We start from the raw sequence: 27866 nt of genomic DNA on the forward strand, positions 1-27866 counted from the left end.
ATAATTTTTTATAGAAATAAATTAATATATTATCTTGTATACATTTTATATTATATTATTTCATTTAGATAAATTCCATGATTTTTATATTAATTTTAGTACTTGTATATTTATATTATCATTTTAAATATGAAATTGGTTCATTTGTATACAAAATAGTATGTATTTAATAAATTTTTTAACTTATTTAACAATTTTAATTATTGTTTTTAAAATTTACTATTTTAGGTTGAAAGAATGGCATAAACAATATTATAAAATAAGAAAATTAAAAATTAAATAATCATGAAATAATAATTTAATTACTAATTTATTTAATAAAAATATTTTTTAATAAAAAAACATAATAAAAAAATTTAATAACCAAATTAACCATTAATTATGTTAGTAAGGAGTGATTCACAGCAGAAAGAGGAATCGAATGAGAAAATAGGAGATAGCAATGACATTGTCGCTGGCTATACTAGGAAGGACGGGAATTTAACAAGTAGTTAAGTTAAGGAATGATGCACTGAAGAAAGAGAGATCGCGTGAGAGTACAGTAGATGACAATGACGTCAGCGCTTCTTGTCACGACGGTGACAAGCGATGCTTGGAAGGACCGAAGCTATGCGATGAAAAAAGAATTGAGGAGTGGAAAGGTGCTTTAATTAATGGGAGTGAGATTTTTATATTTTAAGAAATTATACCATTACCCATCTCAAATAATAAATTACAAAATAACCCAACTATGGTTAAGATAATGATCAATTAAAATTTGACACATCATGAAGGATAACTTACATGTTAGTTTAGAGAGGGTTAGGTAGCATTCACCAAATAAATTTCGTTGTCAACGTATTAATACTATCAACTTAAAAGCCAATATCAAAATAATACAATGACAAAACTATTTCAACAGCAACTGATAGACGAAGCAAACTAGTAACAAAATGCATTGATGAGTTTGGAAACTCTAAATTAAAAATGTGATGACCAAACATTATTAATATTATTAATTTGATTAATTACAAAAATATTAATATGTTGATTAAATTAATTTTTGCAATACAGGTTTTATTTGGGCCGAAACATAAAAGAAATATTGCAAGCCCAAATCAAAACCAACATTCAGCCTAGGTGTATGTTTCTTATAATATGTGGCTGAAGCAATTTGTGATTAATTAGGCCAGAACTCAAATATTGCCATAAGCCCAATCAGTTTGGATGAATTAAAATTTTATTGGGCCAGATTAAATGTTGTTGCTACTAAACCCAATTTTAATTTTGATGAATGTTCCTCATGCTTGATCCGAAATCAAGTGAAGAAGAAAGCAAAAATTGCTTCCAACGGATCCAAGCATTTTACCATGTGATGGATTCCAAATTTTATTAAATTATCATTTATTGCATGGAAAATATGAGAGAGAAATTTGCAGTTGAGTTGATTGATTGTCATAGTTGATTGATTGTCATAGTGCTGCACGTTACCAATAGCAAAGAAAGGGAAGTAAATTAATTCACTTTAGTTTATTTGTTCAAAAACACTTGATTGCTTCTCTTTCTACATTTTCTATTCTCTCATCTCTCTCCTCTTTTCGGACAATACCCAGGAAACAATGGAAGCAAAACTTAGCTACCGAGTTGAAGGAAGAGCATGCTACAAGACCATCTCAATGATGGCAAGAAAACATAAAAAATATAGTGGCTGAGATTCTTATCACTTGTAGTAAGATTTTGTGATGAGATCTTAGCTTCTCCATACCAAAAATGGAGAAGGAGATTCGGCCAACAGGAAAGAAGATCTTGGAGGAGATGGCTTGTCACTACTTTTGAGTTCACTCATCACAGAAGGTAGCTAGGGTGGCTACGTGAGGAAGGAAGCAAAAGTGGAGCAGAAGAAGTCATCATCATCATGAAGCATCAAGGGCCAGAAATTCATCTTGGAGAGCAAGCCAAGGATGGAGCGCTCGGATTGATGAAGAGTGATGACCAAGGAAGGACTAGAGGTAATTGCATGTTGGGTTTTTGCATGGATTGTCTCTTCTCTCTCTCTGGCCGAACCGGTTTTGTTTCTTGGAGAAGAAGAAGTTGGCTTGGTTTTTGGCTTCAAAAGTGAAGGCTTCCCTCTTCTATAAAAAGAGAGAACAGCCACTGTTTGGAGCAAGGAGAAAGTTTGAGAGTGTAAGGCACAGTGTTCTCAGAGCTACCTGAGCTAACAGTTTTCTCTTCTCCTTCAATGTATTCTGTTTTGTAATTTTTCTGTTTAATTTTGTCATGTCTTGAGTCTCATGGAAAAAGGCAAACAGTGAGGTTTGTATGAAAAAGCCATAGAGCGGAAAAAGGCAGAGAATGCAAAATTAAAAGAAAAAAGCCATAGATGTCCTTAGAGTTCCTTTGTTCATCTATGTTGTATTTCATGATTCTATGGGAATTCCCTTGTAAGTTGGGTTAGCACTTTACAGATTGTAATCAGGAAGATTATAGTGAAATTCCATCATGTTTGTGATGGAGACTGGATGTAGGCTACACTGCATTTAACAGCTGAACCAGGATATATCTGGGTGTAATTTTCTCTCTTCTCTACTCCATTTATGTTTCTACTGCACAGGAGCAAAAACCAAAAATATCTCGTGTCAAGTGATGAGACAAAAAGAAAAGTCTCGTAGCTAAGGACGAGACAAAAGAAAAAGTCTCGTGACTAGTGACGAGATAAAAAGACAAAAAGTTTCCAAAGTTGGTTTCAAAAGTCAGCAAGTATTATCAAGCAAAAGGGGGCTAAGATTCAACCCCCTTCTCTTAGCCACTGATAACCATCATGCATTAAGTACGTTATGCAACACAAGGACTTATCCTTAAAAATTTCATACACCCTAAACCATTTTATACTATGCCACTAACAGTTTAATCGCTTTTGAAGTTTAATTTTAATGATCACTTTTTGGTTCTGCATTGTTATCCTTAATACTTTCAGTTCCTTATTCTTCTAATTCTATTTTCCTTTCTATTTGATACTGTTGTTGTTGGCTGCAATAAGCGTACATGCTATTAAAACGACCATTCAATTATGTATACAAGAGCAAAATAATTCACACGTTCACTTGCTTTTCAATTAGGACACCTCCAAAACCTTCTTCCAAGGCTTTTATCTTTTTTCGATACAAGCAAAATCTTCTCTTCACCACATTGACACAATCTTGATCCTGGAAACAACATAGCCGAAGAGCTTGTCCTGCCATCATGCATAGTTAAAGAAACGAAGGGTAAGTCACACATTCTTATGCAAACCGTAATTGGCAACCTAACAAAGTAAAAACAATGCAAAGAACAAACAAACTCTTTCCTTTTGCATGTAAGAACAACATGTAAGCATTTTGTCAGATAAACTATGGGTAAATGATCAGCACAGGTTTAGAGTAGGAGTCGATATTACCTTGAAGCCATTAAAGAGAAGCAAGGCGGCACGCTCGAAGGTCTATTCACTGCCTACAATCTTCATGAACTCATCTTCAAAGTAATTCATTGACAAACCAAAGAAACAACACAGCAAATCACAAGTATAGTGTGAACTAACCACAACATAAAACTAATATTAAGTCACTAAAACTTAAAATTTTAACAAATAACTTGCATCAAATGTTCAATTAATAGTAACACTACTATTATTTGTATAAATTTTAGAATAATTATTATCTAACTACCGAATGAAAGCATTGAAATAGACAATCTTTTTAATCCAAAATCTTTTAATATTTTATAATGAATGATATCCAAATATGAGAGATAGATTCAATTTGAAAAAAAAATATAAATTACAAAACAGTCGCAGGATGATAAAAATTGTAGAAGGAGTAATGAAAATTTTACTTTCATCACAAAGAGATTTTTTGGTAGTGATGTGAAGAACTTTAGTGAAAATATTTACGGGTCCCTTCACTCTGAGGTGTTTGTGCTTGGCAGAAGCACGGGCAGAGAAACTAAACAAGATAACCGGAAGTGATAGACATAGAATGAAGGGGATGCAAGCGACAACTGAAGCAGTTGCGGCAGAAGAATCAGAGGCAGAGGTGGAACTGAATGGTGGTTCAAAAAAAGAGTTAAAGCAAAAAGGTCTAGAATAATTTTTTATTTAAAAAATAAAAATAAGATGAAATAGGGAGAGAGATGAGGACAACCTACCTGTACGACGGAGGAGAGACAATAACTCTGGTGACAGAGGGAGCGACAGCAGTAGCTCTTCCAATAGTAACGGAGACAGAAGGAGCAACTCCGTTTGAGACAACAAAACACGATACAGGCGATTTGAGTAGACTTTGGAGGAGAATGGAGGTGGGCAGCGTCGGCGGAGGGTGGTCGAAGGGGCTGTTGGAGGTAGTTGCAGGGGAGAGAGAAGAGAAAGGAGAATGGGGGAGACAGAAGAGTATTCTAGAAAGTGAGGGGAGAGGGTTGCACATTTTGAATTTAGATAAGATTTACCGTCAGATTTATCGGCGGATAAATCCAATGGTAATGCACTGCGTATGACCAAAACGTAGTATTTCATTAATTAAGCTTTACCGGTTGATAAATTCAACGGTAACTTCCACGATAATTTCGACACCAATTTTTTTTGTTTTTTCTTCAATTATTACCGACGAATTTACCGTAGAAAAATCAAATCCAACGGTGATCTTTTTATCCGATGAATTTATTGTCAAATCCGCTGGTAAATTCGCCGATATTCAGCATTTTTTTGTAGTGTTTGATGTTATATTCAACCGATTTTTTTGTATTATTAACTAAAAATTCTTGTGCTACCTTTGTTATTGCTAAATTAATTGTGTGATATTGGACTAAGAAGAAAAAGACGATGACGATAATGATGATGGTAATGATGATGACATTGAAGGAAGTTAAAGGGGTAAAAGAAGAAAAGAGAAAAAATCAATCGAGATGATAATGATGATGATGATAATAATGAAAGAGGAGAATAAAAAAGAAGAGTGATAATAATGACGTAAACATGCGTATATAAATTTGATTTGATTGAATTTGGTGAAAAAAATTTGGTTGTTTAAGATTGTTATAAGTAAATTGAATAAATGACCATTTGTACCCATGAGAGTTCAGAACGCTGATATTTGTACCCATCGTAGATGGAAACTGACTTTGTACCCATGTAAGATGGGTTCTGTGTGACAAAAGTAGCCTGGCTTGGATTGGCACTTGCTTCGGGGTTGTAGGATCCCGTGGCTCTCCGAACCTCCCAAAGCCCAATCTACAAGTTCAAAGCCTGCGTATCTACATCAATGTATCACATGTAAAGCAAACGAGTATAGATTAGAAACAAATCATATCATGCCTAATTCCCCTAATTTCACCCCTAATTTCAACCCTAAATTTGTCTATCTTCCTAGCCATCATTGAAGATGCTTGCTGATTTTTTCCCCTGCAGTGAGAGTCAATCCATCATCATGCCTTGCATAAGAATGTTCCGACTTTCTCTTAGCTAAACATCTTGTCAGGCCCTCCCAACCTTATTCCAGTTCATCCACCCAAACAAAGTATTTGCAATCTCTTGTCTGGAAAAAAAAAACGCTCCACATTGTTAACTAAAACTCAGAAATAATTGTCTCACCTCAACAACAACAGCATCTGGCCCTTACTGCCCATAGAGGACATCTGATGAACCATCTATTAGGGTTCGTAATCGTGCCAGGCTCTATCAACACAACATCCCTCCCACAGAAACATTTGCCGTCGAGCTTCTTTTCCTTCATCTTCTTCGAACTTGAAGAACTGCTACGACTTCCATCATTTGCATCAGAGTTAAATCTGCCTAATGACATTATTGGGGTTATGAGATAACTCTGGGTGCATTTGAATTTCACCAATATTTCATTTTGGGGGTATGGTTCGAATTGGGGAAGACAAGTTGCTAGGGTTTTGATTTCAAGCACAAGGTTCTTTCTAATTGCATATGGAAACGTTCAGATCCACGTAGATAGGACTTTGGGAGGTTCGGAGAGCCACGTAGGGTCCTACAACCCCGAAGCAAGTGCCAATCTAAGCCAAGCTATTTTTGTCATACGAAACCCATCTTGCATAAATACAAAGTCAATTTTCATCTACGATTAATACAAATGTCAACATTCTAAACTTTCATGGATACAAATGGTCATTTATTCTAAATGAATTTTCAATATTCATGGTGCACTGCTACGAGCCAAAAGTTAATGCATCATTCGTAATACCAAGACAAGACGTGACGGCGCATGAACCATTAAAGTGAATTTTTTTTAGGTGATTTCTTCCAAACCCATGGCAATTTTGTGGGTAAGTTACCCTTGCACATGTGTCTTCATCTCAGCCGTTGATCAAAAAAATTTTCAACTTTTCATTAATTGATGCATTAAATGTTTTCACACTACATTGTATTTTATATTATTTACATTATACCCCGTAATGTATTTATACTTGATGCAATACGCAAATAGTTGATTTTACAAATCTCTCCCCAAATACCATACAAATCAAAACCTTCCTCAAATACCATTTCAATGTGTACAGCTTCTTCTTCTACCTCTCAAAAGACACTTCAAAAGAACTGCTTCATTCATTCTTCAACCTTTACCCTTCTACGATCTCACTTCTTCTTCTTCTCTACCCTTCCTGTGGGTGATGGGTTTGATTTTTCCGGCGACCCACTCCTAAAACCTTCCCCAGATACTCCTGTAGTATCCACAGCTCCTTCATCTACCTCAGTGCTTCTTCTACCCTCCCTTTAACTTAAGCGTTTGATTTTTCCGACGACCCACTCGCATAACCTTCCCCGGATACCGCTGTAATATCCACAGCCTCTTTTTCTACCTCGTTCCTCTGATTTCAAGGTCAGTCATCGTCAGGGACAGATTTTTCCGAACCCCGTGGAAGACCCTGCCTTCTGCGTCTTCGTCCAGGGTTACGCGGGTGTCATTTTCTGTGATTTACCGTCGAAGAACGTAAGTCATCCCCTTGCTAGGAAGGTTTCGGCGACCCACGTGCAGAACGCTCTCGGAAAACCCTTGTAAGCCCTACTGCTTCTTCATCTAGGTCATTCGTTCGTTTTTTTTGTTTTTTTAGCCAATTTGCGTGATTTGTTCTGTTAATCACTTTCTGTAATCACCGTTCATCGAAGAAGATTGATTCAATTTCGAATGCAATAGATGATGATAGTTTTCCATGGTGGTGTTAAATGTTAATCAGATCGATAGCCAGTGATGCATGCTCCTCAAACACGAGACGAGGCACAGGGGGAGCCGGCGGACAACGGGAACTGAGATCTGGAAATGCAACCTCAAGTTCGCTGCAACCTCAGGATGTAATAGATGGTGTGGCCCCAAAATGCTTCTGTAAAAAATATGCCATCAGTTACATGTCGAAGACAGACACCAACCCAAATAGGTTATTTTTTGGATGCCCATTATTAAAGGTAACCACGCAATTCTTTATGTATGAGAACTAAGATTATGCTAAAATTTGATTAAAATTTGAATTTTCTGGAATGGAGCTTTAGACTCTATATTTTGGTTATTCTCCACCCTGCTCAAGTTGTTGTGGATGTGATTTTGAATTGTTGGGAATTGCATGCCTATTGGTTATGAAAATGATTTGACTTTGTTATTGATTTGATGTTAAATTGGGTTGATTTTGTATATAATTTGATATTGGTGCTGGTTAATTTTGATGAATGACTGAGAATTGGGAAAAAGTTGATTTATTCAAAATTGATCTACCTAGATTAAAAATCATGATTGTGACAAGAATTGACATGGTACGTGATCTGATATTAAAAATGGATGCTAAAATTTGAAAGGATTTTGTAGATGTAGAGTCTAGGGATTAATTACAGTGACGTACATGGATTAGATTGAATTGGAGTATTTTGTAACCCCTTACATTAATTGTGTTCTATTCGTTGTAGGTGACAGAAGCACATTGCAAGTTCTTTCTCTGGGTTGATGACCACATTGTTAGGATCAGAGCGGGGGAGGCTACAAGGGGATCGGGTGACGGGAAGCAGAGTGATGTTGGAAAACATTTGGGAATGGATAACTTGATAGACCATGTAGAGGAAAGAATAGCAAAACTAGAGAAGCTGCTGAACAAGAAAAGTAGAGAAGCAGAGTTGAGGAAAAAGGCTAGAGAAGCAGCTGCAAGAGACATGGAGGCTTCATCAACAACGTCTATTGATTAGCTGCAAACCAGAACCCGAAGCACCTCGATTAGGTTCAGAAACTTAAGAATAATTTCCTTCTTTGCTGAAAATTGCTACTAGAATGTAGAGACACAAATGTTTGAAGCTTTAAAAGCAAAAATTGTCGAAGACGTTCATTTGAGTTGGGCAACATGGTTGGAATTTGTTTATGTTTCTAGTTACGTGTTTTTGTTTTACCCATAGATACGTATATGTTTTATGGTATCTATTTTTGTGACTTAGTTACCAAAGTTCCCTACTAATTTCAATAGCGTATGAAGGCTAATATGTTGTAGTAAGTCAGACTGAATACCAGAAAATAGCAACCTTTTTTATTAGTGAAACGAATGCTTGAGATTGCAGTCATGTTATAACTCAATCTTCGGCAATTCTGTAAGAGTAGGAAGGAGAAGGGCATGACAATATACGCCGATGATTTGGTGACTTCCATGACAAATCATGCGGCCACCACAATAGATAATTGACAAGATATGTTTTTCTTCTTATATACTAGTGTGCAGCATAAATTTTAAGTTGTGATAGAATGAAGGAGCTGAAAGTAAACTAGAATGCTATGTTAGGCTTTGGAAATTTGTTGAATTGCAGCTTGTTGGTCAAGTTTAATTGCTTTCCTTTCAGAAAATTTCCTGCATAGGTTTTGAAATTCCTAATCCCTTGAACCTAAATAGATCTTAACACTTGTAGTTTATTTGATCATGATGAATGGCCACTGCTTTGTTCTAATACACATAAATTGTTCAGCAAGCTATGATGCTTGAAATAAGCTAGCCTGTCTGTTAACATAATGGGTTTTAAAGGCTTCATCTCATTAGGTATTGAAGTTGTAGATCATCATCTTTATACCCTTGCACATGATGTATAATACTCCAATTGAAAGATCTGACTTTTTAAATTACCATAACTTCCCATTATTGCTGAATCATTTGTTTGCTCAAATTATTTGACTTTATTCACCCCTTCATGCACTTGATTGAATTCCTATTACTCTATAATCTAAAGTAAATGAACGAGTGCTAATGGGTTGATCATTTCAGCGACGTGGCCGTGGAGGTAGAGTGCAAGCTGGAGTTTGTTCATGGAGTGCTAATGGCTTATTGTAGGTCTTACCAGGTTACCATGTACTGGGTTGCTCTTTTTTTCTTCTTATAAAGTAATATTCAACGAGTATATAGCTTATTGCAGGTTTTACCGTGCATTGGGCTAGGTTCTGTCATCGTCCAACAAAGCAGTGGTGTATACAACTGTTCTCCTAAAACCCAGGGCCATCATGTGAGTTTCTCTTGTAACATTGCCCGTTTATATGTCCGTTTATATGTCGTCTTTTTTGGTCGAATCGTGTTACATAGGAAAACTTTGGTCGAATTATAGGTCGAATTGTCTCGATTCACGATTATCCCGGATCAGTTCTGGTTAGGTATTAAGGTGTAACATAGTATATGATCAAAGGTCATAGAAATTTTTTTTCCCCAGGGTTGGTTACTTTAGTTAACTGAATATTTAGTCTTTCTGTCATACTTGGGATTGGGCTCGGTCAACTAACCTGGAAAGATGTTTATTTTTTGGTAGTTCAAGTATATCTAAAAGTAAAGTGGGCTATCTATCAACTTGGGCCAACTACAAAAACAATTAGTGGATAATTCAAGTCAGGATTAATGCAGCAACTGGCTTGAAACCTGTTAAGCCCAACTCTCTCCGGAATTTTAAAAGGAAACCAAGTTTTTCCAGGTAACTATTGATTCCATTCATGTGTGTGTTAACCGTTAATTTGATCAATGTTATTTGGAATAGCATTTCTTGATTGAATATTCGCGTAAAATGTTAGTAGGTTAACTGTTATTTCTCACATAATCCCTATACTAGGATGGTTAGAAACAGAATAACACCATTATAAATCTCCTGTACATGAGGAAGACTACACGACACATCGAATTAGATAGATTGAGGTTGTTATGCAACCATTTCTCTTAATTTTGGCTCTTTCAAAAAAATGTAAAACATACAAATGTAAAGACAGACTGATAGAAAAAACACTAGGAATTAACCATTGTCATAACAGTTCTATGGATTCCATTAACAAAAAAAAACATAATTAACATCAACCGGAATACTAAGCAAAGAGTTTCAACTAAGTTCCACAATACATGTAGTCGGAGTATATCTAAATGTCAATTATTTCTAGACAGGAAACATCCGTGCAAAATACTTGAGTGTAGACCTTACTGTGATCGGGTGTGGCATTTTTGGGTATCGCCATGCTCTCCTCACCAATAGATTTCTAGTGCCATGTTCGATGTCATATTCTGTCAACACAAGCTCTCTGTACCTGTAATTGACGAGTAACTCTCTTTCCTTTGAATTGTTCACCAACAAAAGTAGGTTATCATCCACGAATAGTATTGGATTTTCTCTGATGCTTCGACTCGCAAACCTGCAGTACTGCTCTAATATTCTGTTTCCATCCGCGTCTTCATTCAAGTGCCAAATTGCTGCGACATACCCAAATTCGTTGTGTGTATGAGCGAGGAGTGCAACTTTTTCCTTGTGGGTTAGTAAATTGTGAACGGTATATATTGCACCTACAGGGATAGACACCTCTCTAAATGATTCATCTTCAACACTGTAACATAAAACAGACTTGAGTGTAGCATAGCTATCTCCTGTACCAGTTATCCAATACGCGTGACCATTATTAAAAACAGAGTTAGGGTCAATTTTTTCTACACCAGGGAGACAATCAACACAGTGAAACCATGTAGAACGCCTTGAACAATATCTAGAGAAAAAAACGTAGGCATCAGCTATGTCCCTTTTGCACATATGTATGACTGTGTATGCATCTGAGTTTGGAACATGACCGAAACCATATACTGGGAAAAATGATCTACCGTGGTCCCTGTGGGGTCAGAAATTTCTCTAGAGCATTGTGTTGTCGGATTCCATACCAAAAGTCTTGTGTCGTCTTGTTCACGGGAGAACTTGAAACATATGTTCCCGTTTGACACTCCCACAATGCGGAACCACCCATGGATGCCAACTCCGAAAGGATGCTGAGCATTCACTTCTTCTCCAGAAGCAGCATTCACTATATATAGTGAATCTGAACCCATTAACAGTAGTGAGTATCCAACATGAAACAAAACATGTTGATCTAACACTTTCTGCCTTCGCATGTGGTGTATGCATGTCTCTGGTTGGCGTAGCTGTCGGTGCCAGAATTTATTCAAGCACATACATCTCCCTACAGCTTTGGCACTACTACGTAGGAAGATTTCTTGTAGCAGTTCATTTGGAATAATCGGCAAGGGAAGTTGGAATTTAGCCATTTTACTAGACGCGTGTTTCGTAATCTTAGTTTTCGGTTGTGTTTACTTTGTAGTTTTTGAATTGTTGAAGTCTGTTGCTCTCTTTTAAGTAATGAACCTAAATTAGTCTAACTTATTAATTGTGTGAGATACAGCATCCAACGAGAATTGATGAGGCAGAATATTGTATTTACCGGTGTTATCCTAACCTGTTTGAACTAGGTGTTTAGTACCATTAAATTTGACTCGTCTTCCCAAGTTTTTGCCTACCCTAGTAAATAAATTCAGTTGGAATTCCAACATACTCCAATATTATCTTTGATTTTTCGTTTTTCTAGTTTGAAATTAGAAGCAGCCACAAATATTCCCTATTAAGTTTTAATTTGCTGATATACTCACTATTCTGGATACTTGATTTCCAATTTTGTTTGCCTTATCACAACATTATAACCCCTCATCCTAAAGAAAACCATGTTACTCCCAAATTAATCATTTCCACAGATTCAACATTAAGTAATTCCAATACCTAATTAGGATGTTACCAGCAACCATTACGACACCATCATCCATGCAGCCACAGGTAAACAACATTCAAGTTTTCCACACGATAAAAAAGTCGTTGTCACCAAATTTTCTTACAAATAATGACCGGAATAAAAAAACCCATAGATGTTGTGAGACTTGTATGAGACTTGATCAAAAATAAACCCATAGATGTATATAAATTATCAAAATAACGAAGTCCAACACCATAATCAGAAAATCAAAGCTATTACACAGAATACTAATGGAAGATTTCCACAAAAGTCAACATGTACATACAGACATGGCTACCGAAACACTACTACAAAACATTATTTCACCAATAAACCTTAAACAAATTAATAATTCTTCTTTTGTCCTACGATGATGGTACTATCTGGTCCACAGACGAGTCGGAAGAGTCAGATGGCGAATTTCTACCATACCTCCTACTAGGTCCTGCATTTGCCCTATTATTAGGTACTGCCGCTGCACCTCTCCCCTGTTGATGGCGGTTGAACCTGCAGTAATTTTGGAAAATTTATTATACAACAATGAATATAATAAAGTATGTAGACTTACTTTCCTAAGTAAACAAGTTATTGTTACCTTGACTCGAGAGAACACGGTGGTGAACCTTCTTGCCTCCGATGCTGCCGGCGTAATAACCTTTCGGTCTCAAATGCAGCCACCTGTTCATCCTTGTTGAAGTGTACGTTGCATCTGTCCGCCAGCCAGTGTTTGATTTGGTCCGACAATACGTTGGAGGCATATATCTCATCAACGGCTCTGGGCATTTCTACCGAACGAGTATGGTCCCATGCAAGCATGTGGAAGATACCCCAACCTACGTAACTGAGTTCCAGCATAAGCCGTGGAGTTGGTCGATGGAGAGATCTTATCCTCCCCATGTCGGCTGCGTTGATCCAGTAGTTATCACCGTCTCTATTTGGGTGGATATGGAGACAGTTGTCTTGTCTGTCTATTAAGTACAGATTAGTGGTTGTGAAGAACGAAAAGTGCCATACGATGTGCTGTGGAATCCTTACATCTTCCTATAGTCAGAGAAACAAAATTAGATGTTAAACAGATTTTGAAAAAAATTAGATAAAAAAACGTAAAGAGAAGTGGTGTCTGCGGCACCGGAAGTAAGCTTACATTTGTTGGGAATAGGTTTAGGACGAAAGTCTGGTCAGGGCATCTTCTCACGTTCCTTAAGGCACTGACGTAACTAGCCGGTAGCCACCACGAACCAAATGTTGAAAAGTCAGTATTGTTAAGAATAAGAAACCATGGAAGGACATAACCGAAACTTGAGAAGTAATCAATGTTAAAAAGAACAAACCATGCAAGGACAGATGGTCATGTGTGTGGAAAAAATAGTTAACAAAAAGAAAAAATTAGTTATCTGCTTACCGGAATTCTGGCTCCATCTTTGTTTGCTAATTTTAGTGACTAGTCTCTGAAGTTGATAGGCGCGGTGAGTGAATTAGGAGAGGGTTAACAATGGTGTTGTCAAATGATTTTCTCTAGGAAGTCAAGTTTTACTTTTAAAGAGGGTAAAACCAGACGTCACACCGGTTGGAAATGAAGTTGAAGGGATATATTGAAGCCATCCATTAGGATTCAAACCTTATCACTAATCAAACCTTTTCGTAAATCTAAACTAAATAATAAATACACATAATAAACTCTATTTGAATTGTATTACTCCTGTTTTGGTAAAGGTAAATGTAGTTTAATAACCATTCATTGGTATACGTATCACTAGATGAATAAACATAACGAAGGTTGTACATAATAAAATTAAAAAAATATAATAAGTTTAATATCGTGTTCATATTTAGGTAAATTATTGAAATCCTGTTTACTAAATTGTTTGACAAAATATAGGAAATCATTCAAACCTTTCTTTATTAACATATCACAATGTGCTGTTCCATTCATAAATTAACATAAAGTACTTCAAATAACATAATCATATTTTTTACGTCCCAGTAGCTTTTTCCCAATCAGTAAGCGTAACACAAAACGTCAATCAAAAATTAACAGAACGTACTTAAAATAACATAACCAGAATAACTTATTGCAAGCATTATAGTATTTAAAGTCTATGCAACGGACACAATTATTTTAATGCCTTAGGTATAAATAACTCAGAGCATACTTCCTAACCCCTTAACCAATCGCTCTTCCTTTTTAGCTATTTCGTTGTAGTATTTCTTTGCTGCCTCAAGGACTTCCTGGGATTTCAAATTGAACGGATTCATGACCAGATCAATAGCCAGCCGTAATCTAGTGCTATCATTTACCTAGGAGAGAAAACAAAAGAATTCAGACGCATAGGTTAGATTAAAATTTTGATATAATATATGAAACCATGAAACCAATTTTATTTTATAACTACCTTAATATTGTAGTTACTCCTCCATTGGCACTCTCTCATCCAGGTTGTCACCCAAACTCCACAATCATTCCTTGTATATGTAAAAAAAGTTTATTGTAGTCTATAACCAACTTAATTTCTAAGGAAAAAAAATCATAGCAGACGAAATGGAAGTGTAAAAAAATATTATCTTCCGTAACCAAGGTTGGCCGGAAAAGCAATGTATAGCACTATTACAACGTCAATAAATATGTTAGCGGTCTATTTTACTTGTGCAGAAGGAAAATGTATTCATCACACGTTAGCAAATTCTTTGATACATCTCAGTAATTCAGAACTCAACAATCAATAATAACTTGTAAGGTTTCTTACGAGTCATCGTTCTGCTCGCCAATTTCTGCAGGGTGTATTATAGGATACTCTGAAATGATTGGTCTGTGTGTTGTTTGGTTAGCATAGAATGTGGAGTCATCAAGCATCTCCTCAATAAACAGTGCCTGTAATCAAAGTAAAATTTAACTCAGGTGTCAACTCTGGTGTCTGTTCAAGCAATTTAGACTCTATTTCCGCCTATTAGAAATTTTGCAACACTACCATTAGCTTCGCACAACGACGGCGCCTGGTTCTGCTTGAGACGCATGGTTTAGAATCCAATAATATTAGGTGTCTTTTTTCTATATCAATTACAAGCAGGTACCAGTGCATGTTATCCTCGTTCATTGGAACAAAAATCTATCAAAAATATACACAAATAAGTTATACTGGAATAAGCGTTTTTAATTTACATTATCATCTATTACGAGAATTAAATTAGAAAGTTACCTTGCATAACGACTCAAACTCTCCCATGTATTCCTCAGCGTAATAGCGTTTCAAAGTCTTTGGGGAGTGAGTCCAATTAAGGGCAAATTGCTGAAATTAGATTTTTCATAAACATGTGTAAGATCAATGGAAACCAGGAGATGGAGATCCTCTTAATGGTTTTCACTCACCGAAAATGTAGTGGGTAAAAACCACAAGCAGGGAAAACCGGTGTCCTTGCGTGCATCACACATGAGCATGCTTGATGTGAGGTTTATGATCTGCTTCAGCGTTCGTTGATTGACGGCCAATAAGAAAAAATATAAACATATATTCCCTTGTTAAAATTATTTTATATGTTGGGAGTTTCGTTTATGAAATTAACGAAGGCTAATGACTGAAAAATCCATACCTCGTCCACCAATGGTTTGTTTGGCAGTAGAGTATACATGACTCTCCTATTAGCGTGCCACAAGTTTGTCTGTGAAATTATCTCCGAATTCAGTTCTTCATCCTCCAGATCTGAACCAAAGACGTAGGTTACGACTGAAACTTCGTCCTTGCACAGTGCCATCTCAGCTGGGGGACGGAACAGAACAGGCTTCCACTGATACAACGAAAACTAAGCCGTTAGTTATTAATAGTAAACCAGCACACCAAATCTCTAACACATACTTAACATGATATAACCCACCGCAGGTATCTTTGCGGTTTCCTTCGCTAGTGGCAATTTTCTGTCAGCCGGGTTGAAGTAGCTAACATATACAGCCTTGTCTAAGCTACTCGTTATAACTGGTTCTGTAGCTGTCTTCTTTCCAGTACCATCATCGCTGAACAAACTACGACGAATAACATAATCATCTGGCAGTGTCTGTTCACACTTCGGAGACATTGAACAACACTTTGTAGCCATATGCGATATTGAATCCGCGGCTTGATGAATGCTTGACATGTTGGATCTAATATTCTTGGAGGAATCCATATTCCTCTCAAGAGTACCGGATGGCATGCTGAATCCGCTCATGATCACAGGCATTACTGTGGGGTTGAAGTTATCCGGCGGCCCATTCCGAAGATTGATCGTTTGTGGCATAGTTCCAAACACAGGATAACACGTCTTGGTCTGGGAAGCAATCAGGTTTGAAAGTGTATTCATCATCGTCGACATTTGCGTTACCACTTCTTTTAGGGAAGGTTCTACGACTGTAGTTTTACCGAAGTCGTCGCCTATCTCTTTGCTGGCTCCACCGTTAAAATTTACATGCAGTCGCTGGTCATGCATGGTGCTTCCTCGGAGACTATGAGAAACAAAACTTAAAAATATGAATACTTTATACTCGGAATCGTTATAAAAGGACTTCAGTAGTTTCTCGAAATGTAATTTAATTCTAACCTTGATGACAGTTCTATCACTTCCTTGTCGACAACTTTTCTTGAGATCTTTCTACTTTGTTCCTTTTTGGCTTCGTCGTCTCCCTTTTCTATTTTTTGTGTTGAGCGTCGCTTTCCTCTGGCAGCCATTGGGTGTTTTAGCTGTTTAATTTTTTTATTAAAAAAAACATGAAAAATACTGCAACATGTTCAGTTAATGAGTTGCACTCCACTAGCAAGCACAATTTCTTAAAAGAATAACAAACACGGTAGCTTGTCCCTACTATTCAAAGGAGTTTTGACAATTGAGTGATATTTGGCTATAGACCTCTAATATATGAGGCAGTTTACGTTTCCAGAGTTTATATTCCTAAATTTTTGAGTAAAATTATAATTTACATAAAAATCTTTTTTCTGATTGGTAAAAGATAAGGCTCCAACCATTTTTTTTTAAATTATTTCCGTTTAGTCGAGGTATCAATCCTTTAAATCTATTTGAAGTTATTCAGCAAAATACATTTGTTTAATTTCTTTTTCTGTAGTCAAAGCTATTAAACATTTTCTTGTAACCGTATATTCCTTTTACCAATCGGTTACTGGAAGATTTGTTTTAATTTTCGTAATGAATGCTTGTCTCCATTAAGTTGCTCATAAAGTAATATGCTCAATATCAGAATTGTGTTTGTTGTTATCTCTTGTTGTTTCACACACTCGGTCAAAGATTTAGTCCGCAACAAAGTTTAATGCGACGGCTAAACACTCGAAAAGGTTAGCATTAAAATAATACACGTATTTGTTGTTAGCTCGAGAAAAGGGGAATTTTTATTCCATTTCCTATGAGTTATATTCCTTTTCATTAACTACGTGTATACCATTACCTGTCTCCCACACAGATCTTTGATTTTTCGTTTGTCATGCTCACTCATCATCTAACTTATGGTGCACCCTAATTTATTGCCTAATGACTTTTTTGCTTTCCACCTTTAGGCCTGTTGCCTATCATTTATAGGAGACTGAACTTCCTATCCCTCATCGCAAAGCACTTCCTTCCCCGAAAGATAATAACGAAACTTAAAGCTAACTATTAGTAATGTGTTTGGAACTTTTTTAGTATAATCTTTAGTATCATAACATTGGATTTACTCACTCTAAAACTGGAACCATTATGGGTGTGTTTGATTTTGCATTGGAAGGAAGAGAAGCACGTTTGAGTGCATTGAACGCTTTCTCTTTTTGTTTGGGTGCTTTTTTTTTCTTTAAACGCCAACGTGATTTTAGGTTTTTAACGTGCGTTTATAAGAAGCTGGAAATTGTAGCTTCTGCGTTTAGATAATCACGTTAGGACTGGATTTATTTTGTTTTATCAATTCTACCCTTTACTTTCTTGCTTTAGTATTCAAATATTTTAAATAGGAAAAATAACATACAGATAAAAAATAATAAAAATTTGATAAAACCAACAACATGTATCATATGAACAAAAAAATACATTAAAAATTAAATAAAATTTATTAGAATAAAAAATTAAAAAATTTCATACGCAACATAAATACACTGTAATAAAAGATAGAAAAAAAAGGAATTAATGTGAACAAAAAATAAGCAAAAAAATCATAAAAACTAATATTGGACCGTGCGCATTGGACCGGAAACCGGCAAACAACCAACCCGTGAACCCTAAACCGTACACATCGAACGCGAAACCGTTAACCCTAAACCGCACATATCGAACGGGAAACCGCCAAACAATAAATCATCGGCACGAAGACCATTCAGTCTGAGATCTAGTCACTAGACCGAACGCATTGAACCGTGCGCACTGTACCGGAAATCGGCAAACATTAAACATTATACACGAAGCCGTTCACTAAAAGACCAAGCGATCAAACCTCGAACCACTAAACCGTCCACGATGAACCGGAAACCGCCAAACGATAAACCATAGACACAGATCCATTCATGATAAGACCTACTGACTAACTCGTACACATTGAACCGTACACGTTGAACCGAAAACCACCAAACGATAAACCAGAGGCACAGAACCATTCACCATAGGACCTAACGACCAAACTGCAAACCCTAAACCGTCCACGATGAACCAGAAACCGCCAAACAATAAACCGTTGGGTTTAACCATTCAGTCTAAGGCCTAGTTCCTAAAACCGTACACATTGGACCGTGCGCATTGAACCAGAAACCGGCAAACAATAAACAATATACACGAAGCCGTTCACTAAAAGACCTAGCGAACAAACCGTGAACCCTAAACCGTTAACATTGAACCAGAAACCGCCAACCGAAAAAATAGAAAAAAAGGAATTGATGTGAACAAAAAAAATAAAGAAATCATAAAAATTAATATTGGACGGTGCGCATTGAACCGGAAACCGGCAAACAACAAACAATATACACGAAGCCGTTCATTAAAAGACCTAGCGAACAAACCGCGAACCCTAAACCGTCCACGATGAACCGGAAACCGCCAAACGATAAACCATAGACACAGAACCATTCATGATAAGACCTACTGACTAACTCGTACACGTTAAACCGGACACGTTGAACCGAAAACCGCCAAATGATAAACCAGAGGCACAGAACCATTCACCGTAAAACCTAACGACCAAACCGTGAACCCCAAACCGTACACGTTGAACCAGAAACCGCCAAACAATAAACCATCGGCACGAAGACCATTTAGTCTGAGATCTAGTCACTAGACCGAACGCATTGAACCGTGCGCACTATACCGGAAACCGGCAAACATTAAACAATATACACGAAGCCGTTCACTAAAAGACCAAGCGATCAAACCTCGAACCACTAAACCGTCCATGATGAACCGGAAACCGCCAAATGATAAACCATAGACACAGATCCATTCATGATAAGACCTACTGACTAACTCGTACACATTGAACTGTACACGTTGAACCGGAAACCACCAAACGATAAACCAGAGGCACAGAACCATTCACCATAGGACCTAACGACCAAACTGCAAACCCTAAACCGTCCACGATGAACCAGAAACCGCCAAACAATAAACCGTTGGGTTTAACCATTCAGTCTAAGGCCTAGTCCCTAAAACCGTACACATTGGACCGTGCACATTGAACCGGAAGCCGGCAAACAATAAACCATAGACACAGAACCATTCATGATAAGACCTACAGACTAACTCGTACACATTGAACCGTACACATCGACTGGGACACCGCCAAACAATAAACCATTGGCACGAAGACCATTCAGTCTGAGATCTAGTCACTAGACCGGACATATTGAACCGTGCGCATTGAACCAAAAATGTGAAGAAAACAGCAAACAACATACACGAAGCCGTTCACTAAAAGACCTAGCGAACAAACCGCTCACCCTAAACCGTCCACGATGAACCGGAAACCGCCAAACGATAAACCATAGACACAGAACCATTCATGATAAGACCTACTGACTAACTCGTACACATTGAACCGTACACGTTGAACCAGAAACCGCCAAACGATAAACCAGAGGCACAGAACCATTCACCGTAAGAAGTAACGACCAGACCGCGAACCCTCAACCGTAGACGTTGAACCAGAAACCGCCAAACAATAAACCATCGGCACGAAGACCATTTAGTCTGAGATCTAGTCACTACACCGGACACATTGAACCGTGCGCATTGAACCGGAAATGCGAAGAAAACAACAAACAATATACACGAAGCCATTCACTTAAAGACCTAGCGAACAAACCGCGCACCCTAAACCGTCCACGATGAACCGGAAATCGCCAAACGATAAACCATAGACACAGAACCATTCATGATAAGACCTACTGACTAACTCGTACATATTGAACCGTACACGTTGAACCGAAAACCGCCAAACGATAAACCAGAGGCACAGAACCATTCACCGTAAGAACTAACGACCAGACCGCGAACCCTCAACCGTAGACATTGAACCAGAAACCGCCAAACAATAAACCATCGGCACGAAGACCATTCAGTCTGAGATCTAGTCACTACACTGGACACATTGAACCGTGCGCATTGAACCGGATACCGGCAAACAACAAACAATATGCACAAAGCCGTTCACTAAAAGACCTAGCGAACAAACCGCGAACCCTAAACCGTCCACGATGAACCGGAAACCGCCAAACGATAAACCATAGACACAGAACCATTCATGATAAGACCTGCTGACTAACTCGTACACATTGAACCGTACACGTTGAACCGGAAACCGCCAAACGATAAACCAGAGGCACAGAACCATTCACCGTAAGACCTAACGACCAAACCGCGAACCCCAAACCGTACACGTTGAACCAGACAATAAACCATCGGCACGAAGACCATTCAGTCTAAGATCTAGTCACTAGACCGGACATATTGAACCGTACGCATTGAACCGGAAACCGGCAAACAACAAACAATATACACGATAATCATTTATTTCAATTACTACCAACATAAATATTTAACTTTTTTGTTAATGATTCTCATTTCTCTCTAAATTTTATGTTTTATTAGTTTTAATTAAAAATATTGTTTCCCACTTTTAATATATTATTTTTATTTTGGTCTATAAATATTAACTTTATTAGAGAATTAATTAGTAACATCTATTCAGTCATGTAACTTAAAACGATAATGTAGAATAAAAAAATTATTTCTGCCTATGCTAAATAAGCTGTTATGATTCATAGAATATGGCGATGTTTACGCAATTAAATTTCAATTTCGCCTTACTAGATAAAGTTATCACATGTTCTTTTTCAAGAAGAAACTATAAACCGCACCTAGTGGTATCAATAAAATCATATACATGTATACAATGTAATTAAGGCCATTAAATAATATTCCAATTAGGTAGGTGATGGTTAGTCTAGGACTACGAGCAATAAGATGGTGCAATAAAGTGGAGACCATGCTGCATGACTACAAGAAGGAGGAAATGAGTAGGTGGTCTAAGCATAAAAAACTACAACTACAAACTATATGCTTACAAATTCTAACCCATACAACATGGATACTAGAAGGAAGCCCTCAACCATGGCAATCGAATGTTTGGAAATGTTTCATAGAATAGATCGAACAGCATTCAGGATCCTGACGCAAGTCCTTCACCGCGAAGTTAAACAGTCCCTGATGGTCATGGCATTTCTACTGTCACTGGAGACAATGGGACTGAATGGTATTGTGCAAACAGCCATAAAAAAGGAAGGCTGGTTTATGAACAGTCTTGCCGATGAATGTGTCATCTGTTTGCAATGCCTACTATCTCAGGAGTTCTCTGGGGTTGTGGAGAACTCCAGAAAACTCGAAACCCTCGGACACGTGCTGAAAACTGAGCTCACGTTATACCAGGTTCATAGGATGAGATCCGTCCTGCTAACTCTAATTCCCGATACCCTATCTACCATTTGCGCTAGAATTCTAGGCGACATAACGATGGATGCGGTGTGGTTGGAGTACCAGAGGACTCCTAAAGAACTACTGGGTTTCAACACAAAGGACCAGTGCATATCGGTTGCACCAGAGGCATTGAGTAGACATATCAATGGCCGAGGATTGCATATGTAACAAGGAGGAAGGCAAACTGAGCAAGATAAGGGAAAGCTGAAGTACGTCTGCAAGGAGATGGATGACGTGGAACGTCCAAAGACACTGACCGTATGCTTCGGTCAAGAGTCGATGCCCACTGCAGATGGCATTGCTGAGTTTTTCTGCAACATGTTTGGTCATGTGGTTCAAAGGGTGACAGTCATGCCTCGGAGGGACAAAGACTCGGGTGATTTTGCTTTCGTTCTTTTCAACGACGCATCAATCCCGCGCATTATCATGGGGGACAAAAATGTCGTTCATCATACCATACAAGGCATGAAATGTTGGATCAGATGGTGGACAGGAACACATTATCGCTGTGTGAATTAGTCATACTATATACGATAAAGGTTAGTGTCTTTTTTTTCAAAATAATCTACTTACAAGTTACAACAGAATCCTTACTTGTTAAGGGAGATGAAATATACGTTATAGGCTCATTTTTTAATATCCAAGTTAGATTATCTTTCCATGGTACTTGAACTTGTTGGGACTAACGTCGGAGACAAACCAGGAATGTGTTTTGGAAATATGTTACTTGAGTTTCACCTTTTTTACTTGGACATTTTAAAACTGGTGTACGTGGCTGACAGTTTGTGTATTAGTTTTAATTTTGTTAATGGGCCCTAAAGCTGTTGTTAGGAGAAAAAATCTTTCTAAAACTTCAAGGATTATACACTCTGACCAAAAATTCCAAATGACATTTAAGTGGGCCAGTGACAATGTATTTTTTTGTGGAAATCTAGTACCTTTCTTTTCTTTTTTTCTAAACTTTTGTAAAACCAAAAACCGGGAGAGTGCTCAAACTAAAAAATAACAAAGTTAAGAAATCAAATAAATCCATTGTTTTCCCATATACTAGTGTTATCATCTATGATACGTGCGAACAGTATCATTTGCATTCAGTAGCATTGTATTTGCATGCAGTAGCAGTCACTAACCGAAATCGATACACTGCTGATAACCAAACGTAGTCGCAACAAAAAAGAAAGCAACATATGCACCATAAATACAAAACATAGTATATCGCAATTGATCACCAAATGTCAAAGACATTACATCACATACAAAATAACACATTAAGGATAACATTTTGATTAATTACACTACACAGGAAATTTTATAGGTCTGCATAAATCTATTAATTTGACCCCTGGTTGACGGACGATTCAGGACAGGTCTGGGGTCGCTGTCGCTTACTAGGACCTGCCTCAGCCCCCCTACCATGTTGCCTCTTGTTTACACTGTAGTTAAGTTAAAAAAATTTAGGCACAAAACATGAAAACGTGAGAAATTAGACCAGAAAATAATGGTCCATTGTTACTCACCCTGACTGCTGAGTATCTAAATGTTGCTGTTGTTGGATCCGGCGGTGATTCATAAGGAACATCTCTGTCTGGTAGACTCTAAGTTGGGCTTCTTTGTTGAAGTAAGCCCCGCACACCGAAGCTAAGCGTTGAACGATATAGTCAGGCAAAACCTTCGCCGCATACATGTCATCAACAACACACGGAGGTTCATCTTTCCGGTTAATGTCCCGGACGAGCATGTAGAATACTCCCCAGCCAACGTACCTAAGCTCCACACTCAGCAAAGAACTTCTTCTGTACATGCGCCGTATCCTCCCTATATCAGCTCCTTTTATCCAGAACCTGTTACCTTCTTGCTTGGGTGTGATGTGGAGGCAATTGTCTTGAGTGTCAACCAAATAAAGATCAGTGGTACTGTACCACTTGAAGAGATGCACAATATTAGGTGGGAATTCAACATCATCCTGTGCCGGAACAAGACAAAACCATGGCAACTTAGTTTTCCAAACGTTTTTTAACAGAATAATAACAACGAAAAAAAGGCAAAATTGTGGATATACGTACATCTGTTGCAAAGAGCCCAAACACATAGAACTGGTTGTAAGATTGTTGAATGTTCCTTAATGCATTAACATACCTAAACCAACATGTAGAAACAACAACGAATAAAACAAAGTGGTCCGAAACCATAAAATAAGGGAGTAGCCAAACATTTTGTGACTCTTTATTTAATTAATCTATGCATGCAGTTATTACAATATGCTCCATTTTATTCTTTGCAGATACGGCTGCTATCAAAGGAGGTAGTAAAAATTGAAGAAGATGCTTACCGGAATCCAGACTCCATTATTGATTAATTACTTCGACGATGGCTGTGGACTGTGGTTGAAGGGAGGGAGAAGCCAAGGAAGTTTTCAGAAGAACAATAGTTGACTAAAGAAACGTAACTTTTTTTCTTTTCAGTTGTTTTACTTTGTGACTATGTTAGTTGAGAATTTATTAATCCGTTTAATGTAAAATTAATCCAAACGTCAAATCAGTGGTAGAGAGGTACTTAATATTAGCCAACTCTATGTTATCCGAAATTTTGGAGACCGTAAAAATAAACTTTAATTCATTGATTATCAAAATGTTTTGGAAATGTGTCGTTTATAAATGTGCAACGATTTTTTTTAGGTTTATGTAGTTTAATAATTCTCATTGAAGAATCTAAATATAAACAATAATAGTTATCAAATAGATAGACACATGCATTTTAAAAAAGAAAAAAAGATACACAGTAATCAGATTATTTAAACAAATGAATTTAATTTTAAAAATTTTAAAACGTTTGTTTCGAGTTTCTAGCGGTTTTAATTTAATCTAGCATTAATTTCGATGGTAACAATTGTTGAAAAATTTAATTTTCAAAGGAAATAGTAGTAGTTACGTATAAACCGACTTATTAAATTAATTATTTTACTTAAATCCTAAAATGTGTTCCAGCAACTTTGCATAAATTAATGCGGTTAATAGCAATCAATTAATAATTTCATCTTCCTAGGATTTCTTTTTTTTTTTAAGTTAAATTAAATTTTATTTGGTATTTCGTTGAAAACGAACTTCGAAGGAGAGGGATTTACGGGGAGTTATTGGGATAGAACAGAATATTTGTTGGAGATTATCGAAAACCACAAGGTTTAAGTAGCTAAATAACTCACTAAATTTTTTTGTAAAAACGCCGCGTTTTTAACCCCTCGTTTTTTACTTTATATTTTCTTTTGATTCACAAGCGTGTAACATAAGTATCCTTCAGTAATCAGTATTCACCTTCCATCTTCCTTCAAAAAACACTCCTCATAGCAACCCCAACATAACACAGAAGTTGCTGCTGAAGGCATCGACTCCGACAACTTCGTCTCGGAGAATATGTCAAACAAGGTGAAACTCTATCCTAACTCTTCTCCTGATAGTGATCGGTTGTTAATCATCATCTGCATGTAGTGTCAATGTACTAAAAATGCAATCGTAGTCAAATAAAATTAAGACGTGGTTAAGCATTTTTTAAATGATTGGGGGACTGATGTGGGTTTCTGATTTGTTCGTCTGAAAAGGATTTTATGCATTTAGGTTTGATTAAGATTGTTCTGTTAAAGATTCAATAGATCACGACCCTAAACCTTACAACAAAATATAGTTGCACTGTGTGTGGAAAAATTGAACCACTTAGTTTCCAATTCCAAAAACATGCATGTGTGTTGATTTTAAATCAGAAGCTTCGACTGTATGGGTTTTTTTAAATGAACTCTGACCTTGTTCCTTTTTGAACTTGGCAACTGTGTGACACTTGCCATAGACGACGACTTCGAAGGACAAGGGTAAGAGAGTCCAAGAGATTGATAACGGTGCGACACAGAGCTACAAGATGAGGTTTCTGAAGCCAGTAATAAGGCCTTCAATGTTCAAACTGGTAATTAACATCCGTTTCCTTAACACCTCTTAATTTTAGAGTTTTTTCAATGCTATCGATGTTTTGACAGAACTTCACCAATTTGTAACAGTCACTACCTATAACTCCCGATGAGCTACCAAACCGTACCCCCTACCTGGACCTGGTTGTGCCTGACAGAAGGAATAACCCCTGTCGGTGCTTCTGGACGCAACTCCAAAGTGGCAAAATTGCATTGACTCGAGGCTGGGAGGAGTTCTATCAGATGTACAAAATCAATCTGGACTCCATGCTATATTTCACACACAAAGGAAACTCCACTTTCCAAGTAAGGATTTTTTATTTTGGTGGCATTGAGAACTCGTACCAACTCCGTGATCCTGAAGAACCACCATATGTAAGGACTGGTAATTATGAAGTTGCAAAGTGTATCAACATCCCTCCTTCAGCCAGTGCTAGAGCGGTTGCCGCAAAGGTCAAAAGCAAGTGGCCTTTCTTTGTGATGGACCTAACTGCTCGCATGATGTCGTCGCGATTATTGGTAAGCGTTAAGTTGTTAAGACATTTTGGTTGAAATATTGTTTTACTAAAGTAAGCATTAAAGTAGATAATACTAACTGAAATTTCTTGTGTTATAATCAGCCGAACGTCCCTCATCTCAGTCACTTCACTGGTCAGAGGCACCCTCTCATCCTCACACATGGCCACATACAGGTCGAAGCTACATATACAAGGTACAGTGGAAAGAGGGATGGTAGCTTCGGCGTTATTTCTGGAGGATGGGAGAACTTTGCTTCATTGTGCAACTTCAAGCCAGGTGGAGTGGGTGTCTTCGAGGTGATATCAAAGGAGCCAGTGACGATCATCCAGGTTCGATGCAGATAGGATGCATAAGGATGAGTGACTGAAGGCGCTTAGTCCCTGTGTTTGACCTCTTTGTCATAATATATCATGCTAAGACTTTTCCAGTAGTGGGTTTACAGAGTATTATATGTTTCTTGTTTGTTGAACACTTATAATGACTTTTTTTTTTGCTGTTACTAAATTGAAAACAACTTTTGGTGTTAACTAAAACAGCATCGCGTTCGCAAATATTTTATGTTTGTGCTCATTTTCTTTTTTACTTTACCATTCTAACTTGATTGCACAAAAATTAGTTTCTCATTAAAAATGGCAAAGTTGCCTTTTTTTTTTTAAAAAATAGTAGCCAGAATAAATTGAAACTTTGTTGGCCTTTTACGAAAAATTATTAAAAAAATGTGGCCCAATAGGTGAGGAAGACAACAACTCCTCAAATTGTTGTAGGTAAAATTCTCTTTATATGCTGGGTTTAAAATTGACACTTTAAAGGGGGGATTTTTTAAAAAAATTGGTTTGGTTTGACCTTAAAATGTTAAAGATAAAAAAGTTTATCGAGGAAGATTAAAACACCGGTAATGTTTGAACGAAGCCGTATGTCACCAGTTTTTTTTTTTGTTTTTTTTAACTTGGTTTAATGAAAAATGTTTTTCTGTTTGATATATGAACAGAGGAGTAAAAAATTAGTTCGGCCCAATCAATGAGTAAAATAGCCCATCCGTAGTTTCTTTTAATGACTCTAGGGTGGGTAATTTATTTTGGTGGGCTTGGATCTCAGCTGGGCCAGTGGTCTTGAGTAAAGTTATGTGGTTCTAATGGGTGGTATGTGGGCTGGGTTATTGCGTTGTGTTTTTGGTCTTGGTCTTCAGCGGTGGACTTGTTTAAGGTATTTGGGCCAATGGGTGGTGTGGGCTTATTCACTTTGCAGTGGGGGTCATGTGGTTTCATTTGGTAGTTCCAGAGCATAGATAAGAAGAGGTGGATCTGGAAGAGACGAACGAGAACCACAAATTGCCGATCCTAATGAGATAAGACTTTATCCACATCCATGAACACCCTATCCAACAC

The 27866-nt window shown here is 37.3% G+C and overlaps 1 protein-coding gene across 1 annotated transcript; it reads left to right on the top strand.

The window, feature by feature from the left end:
* Nucleotides 6501-8347, top strand: LOC110269814. Its single transcript, XM_021117610.1, has 2 exons — nucleotides 6501-7429; nucleotides 7922-8347. The coding sequence occupies exons 1-2, from the start codon at nucleotides 7193-7195 to the stop codon at nucleotides 8192-8194; spliced, it is 510 nt and encodes a 169-aa protein (XP_020973269.1). The 5' UTR covers nucleotides 6501-7192; the 3' UTR covers nucleotides 8195-8347.

Source organism: Arachis ipaensis, chromosome B03 (assembly GCF_000816755.2).
Source record: "Arachis ipaensis cultivar K30076 chromosome B03, Araip1.1, whole genome shotgun sequence".
Taxonomy (NCBI): domain Eukaryota; kingdom Viridiplantae; phylum Streptophyta; class Magnoliopsida; order Fabales; family Fabaceae; genus Arachis; species Arachis ipaensis.

Coding starts and splice junctions, on each gene's coding strand:
- LOC110269814 (XM_021117610.1), top strand. CDS start 7,193: ATGTTAATCAGATCGATAGCCAGTGATGCATGCTCCTCAAACACGAGA. Junction 7,430..7,921: donor TTGGATGCCCATTATTAAAG/GTAACCACGCAA, acceptor TATTCGTTGTAG/GTGACAGAAGCACATTGCAA.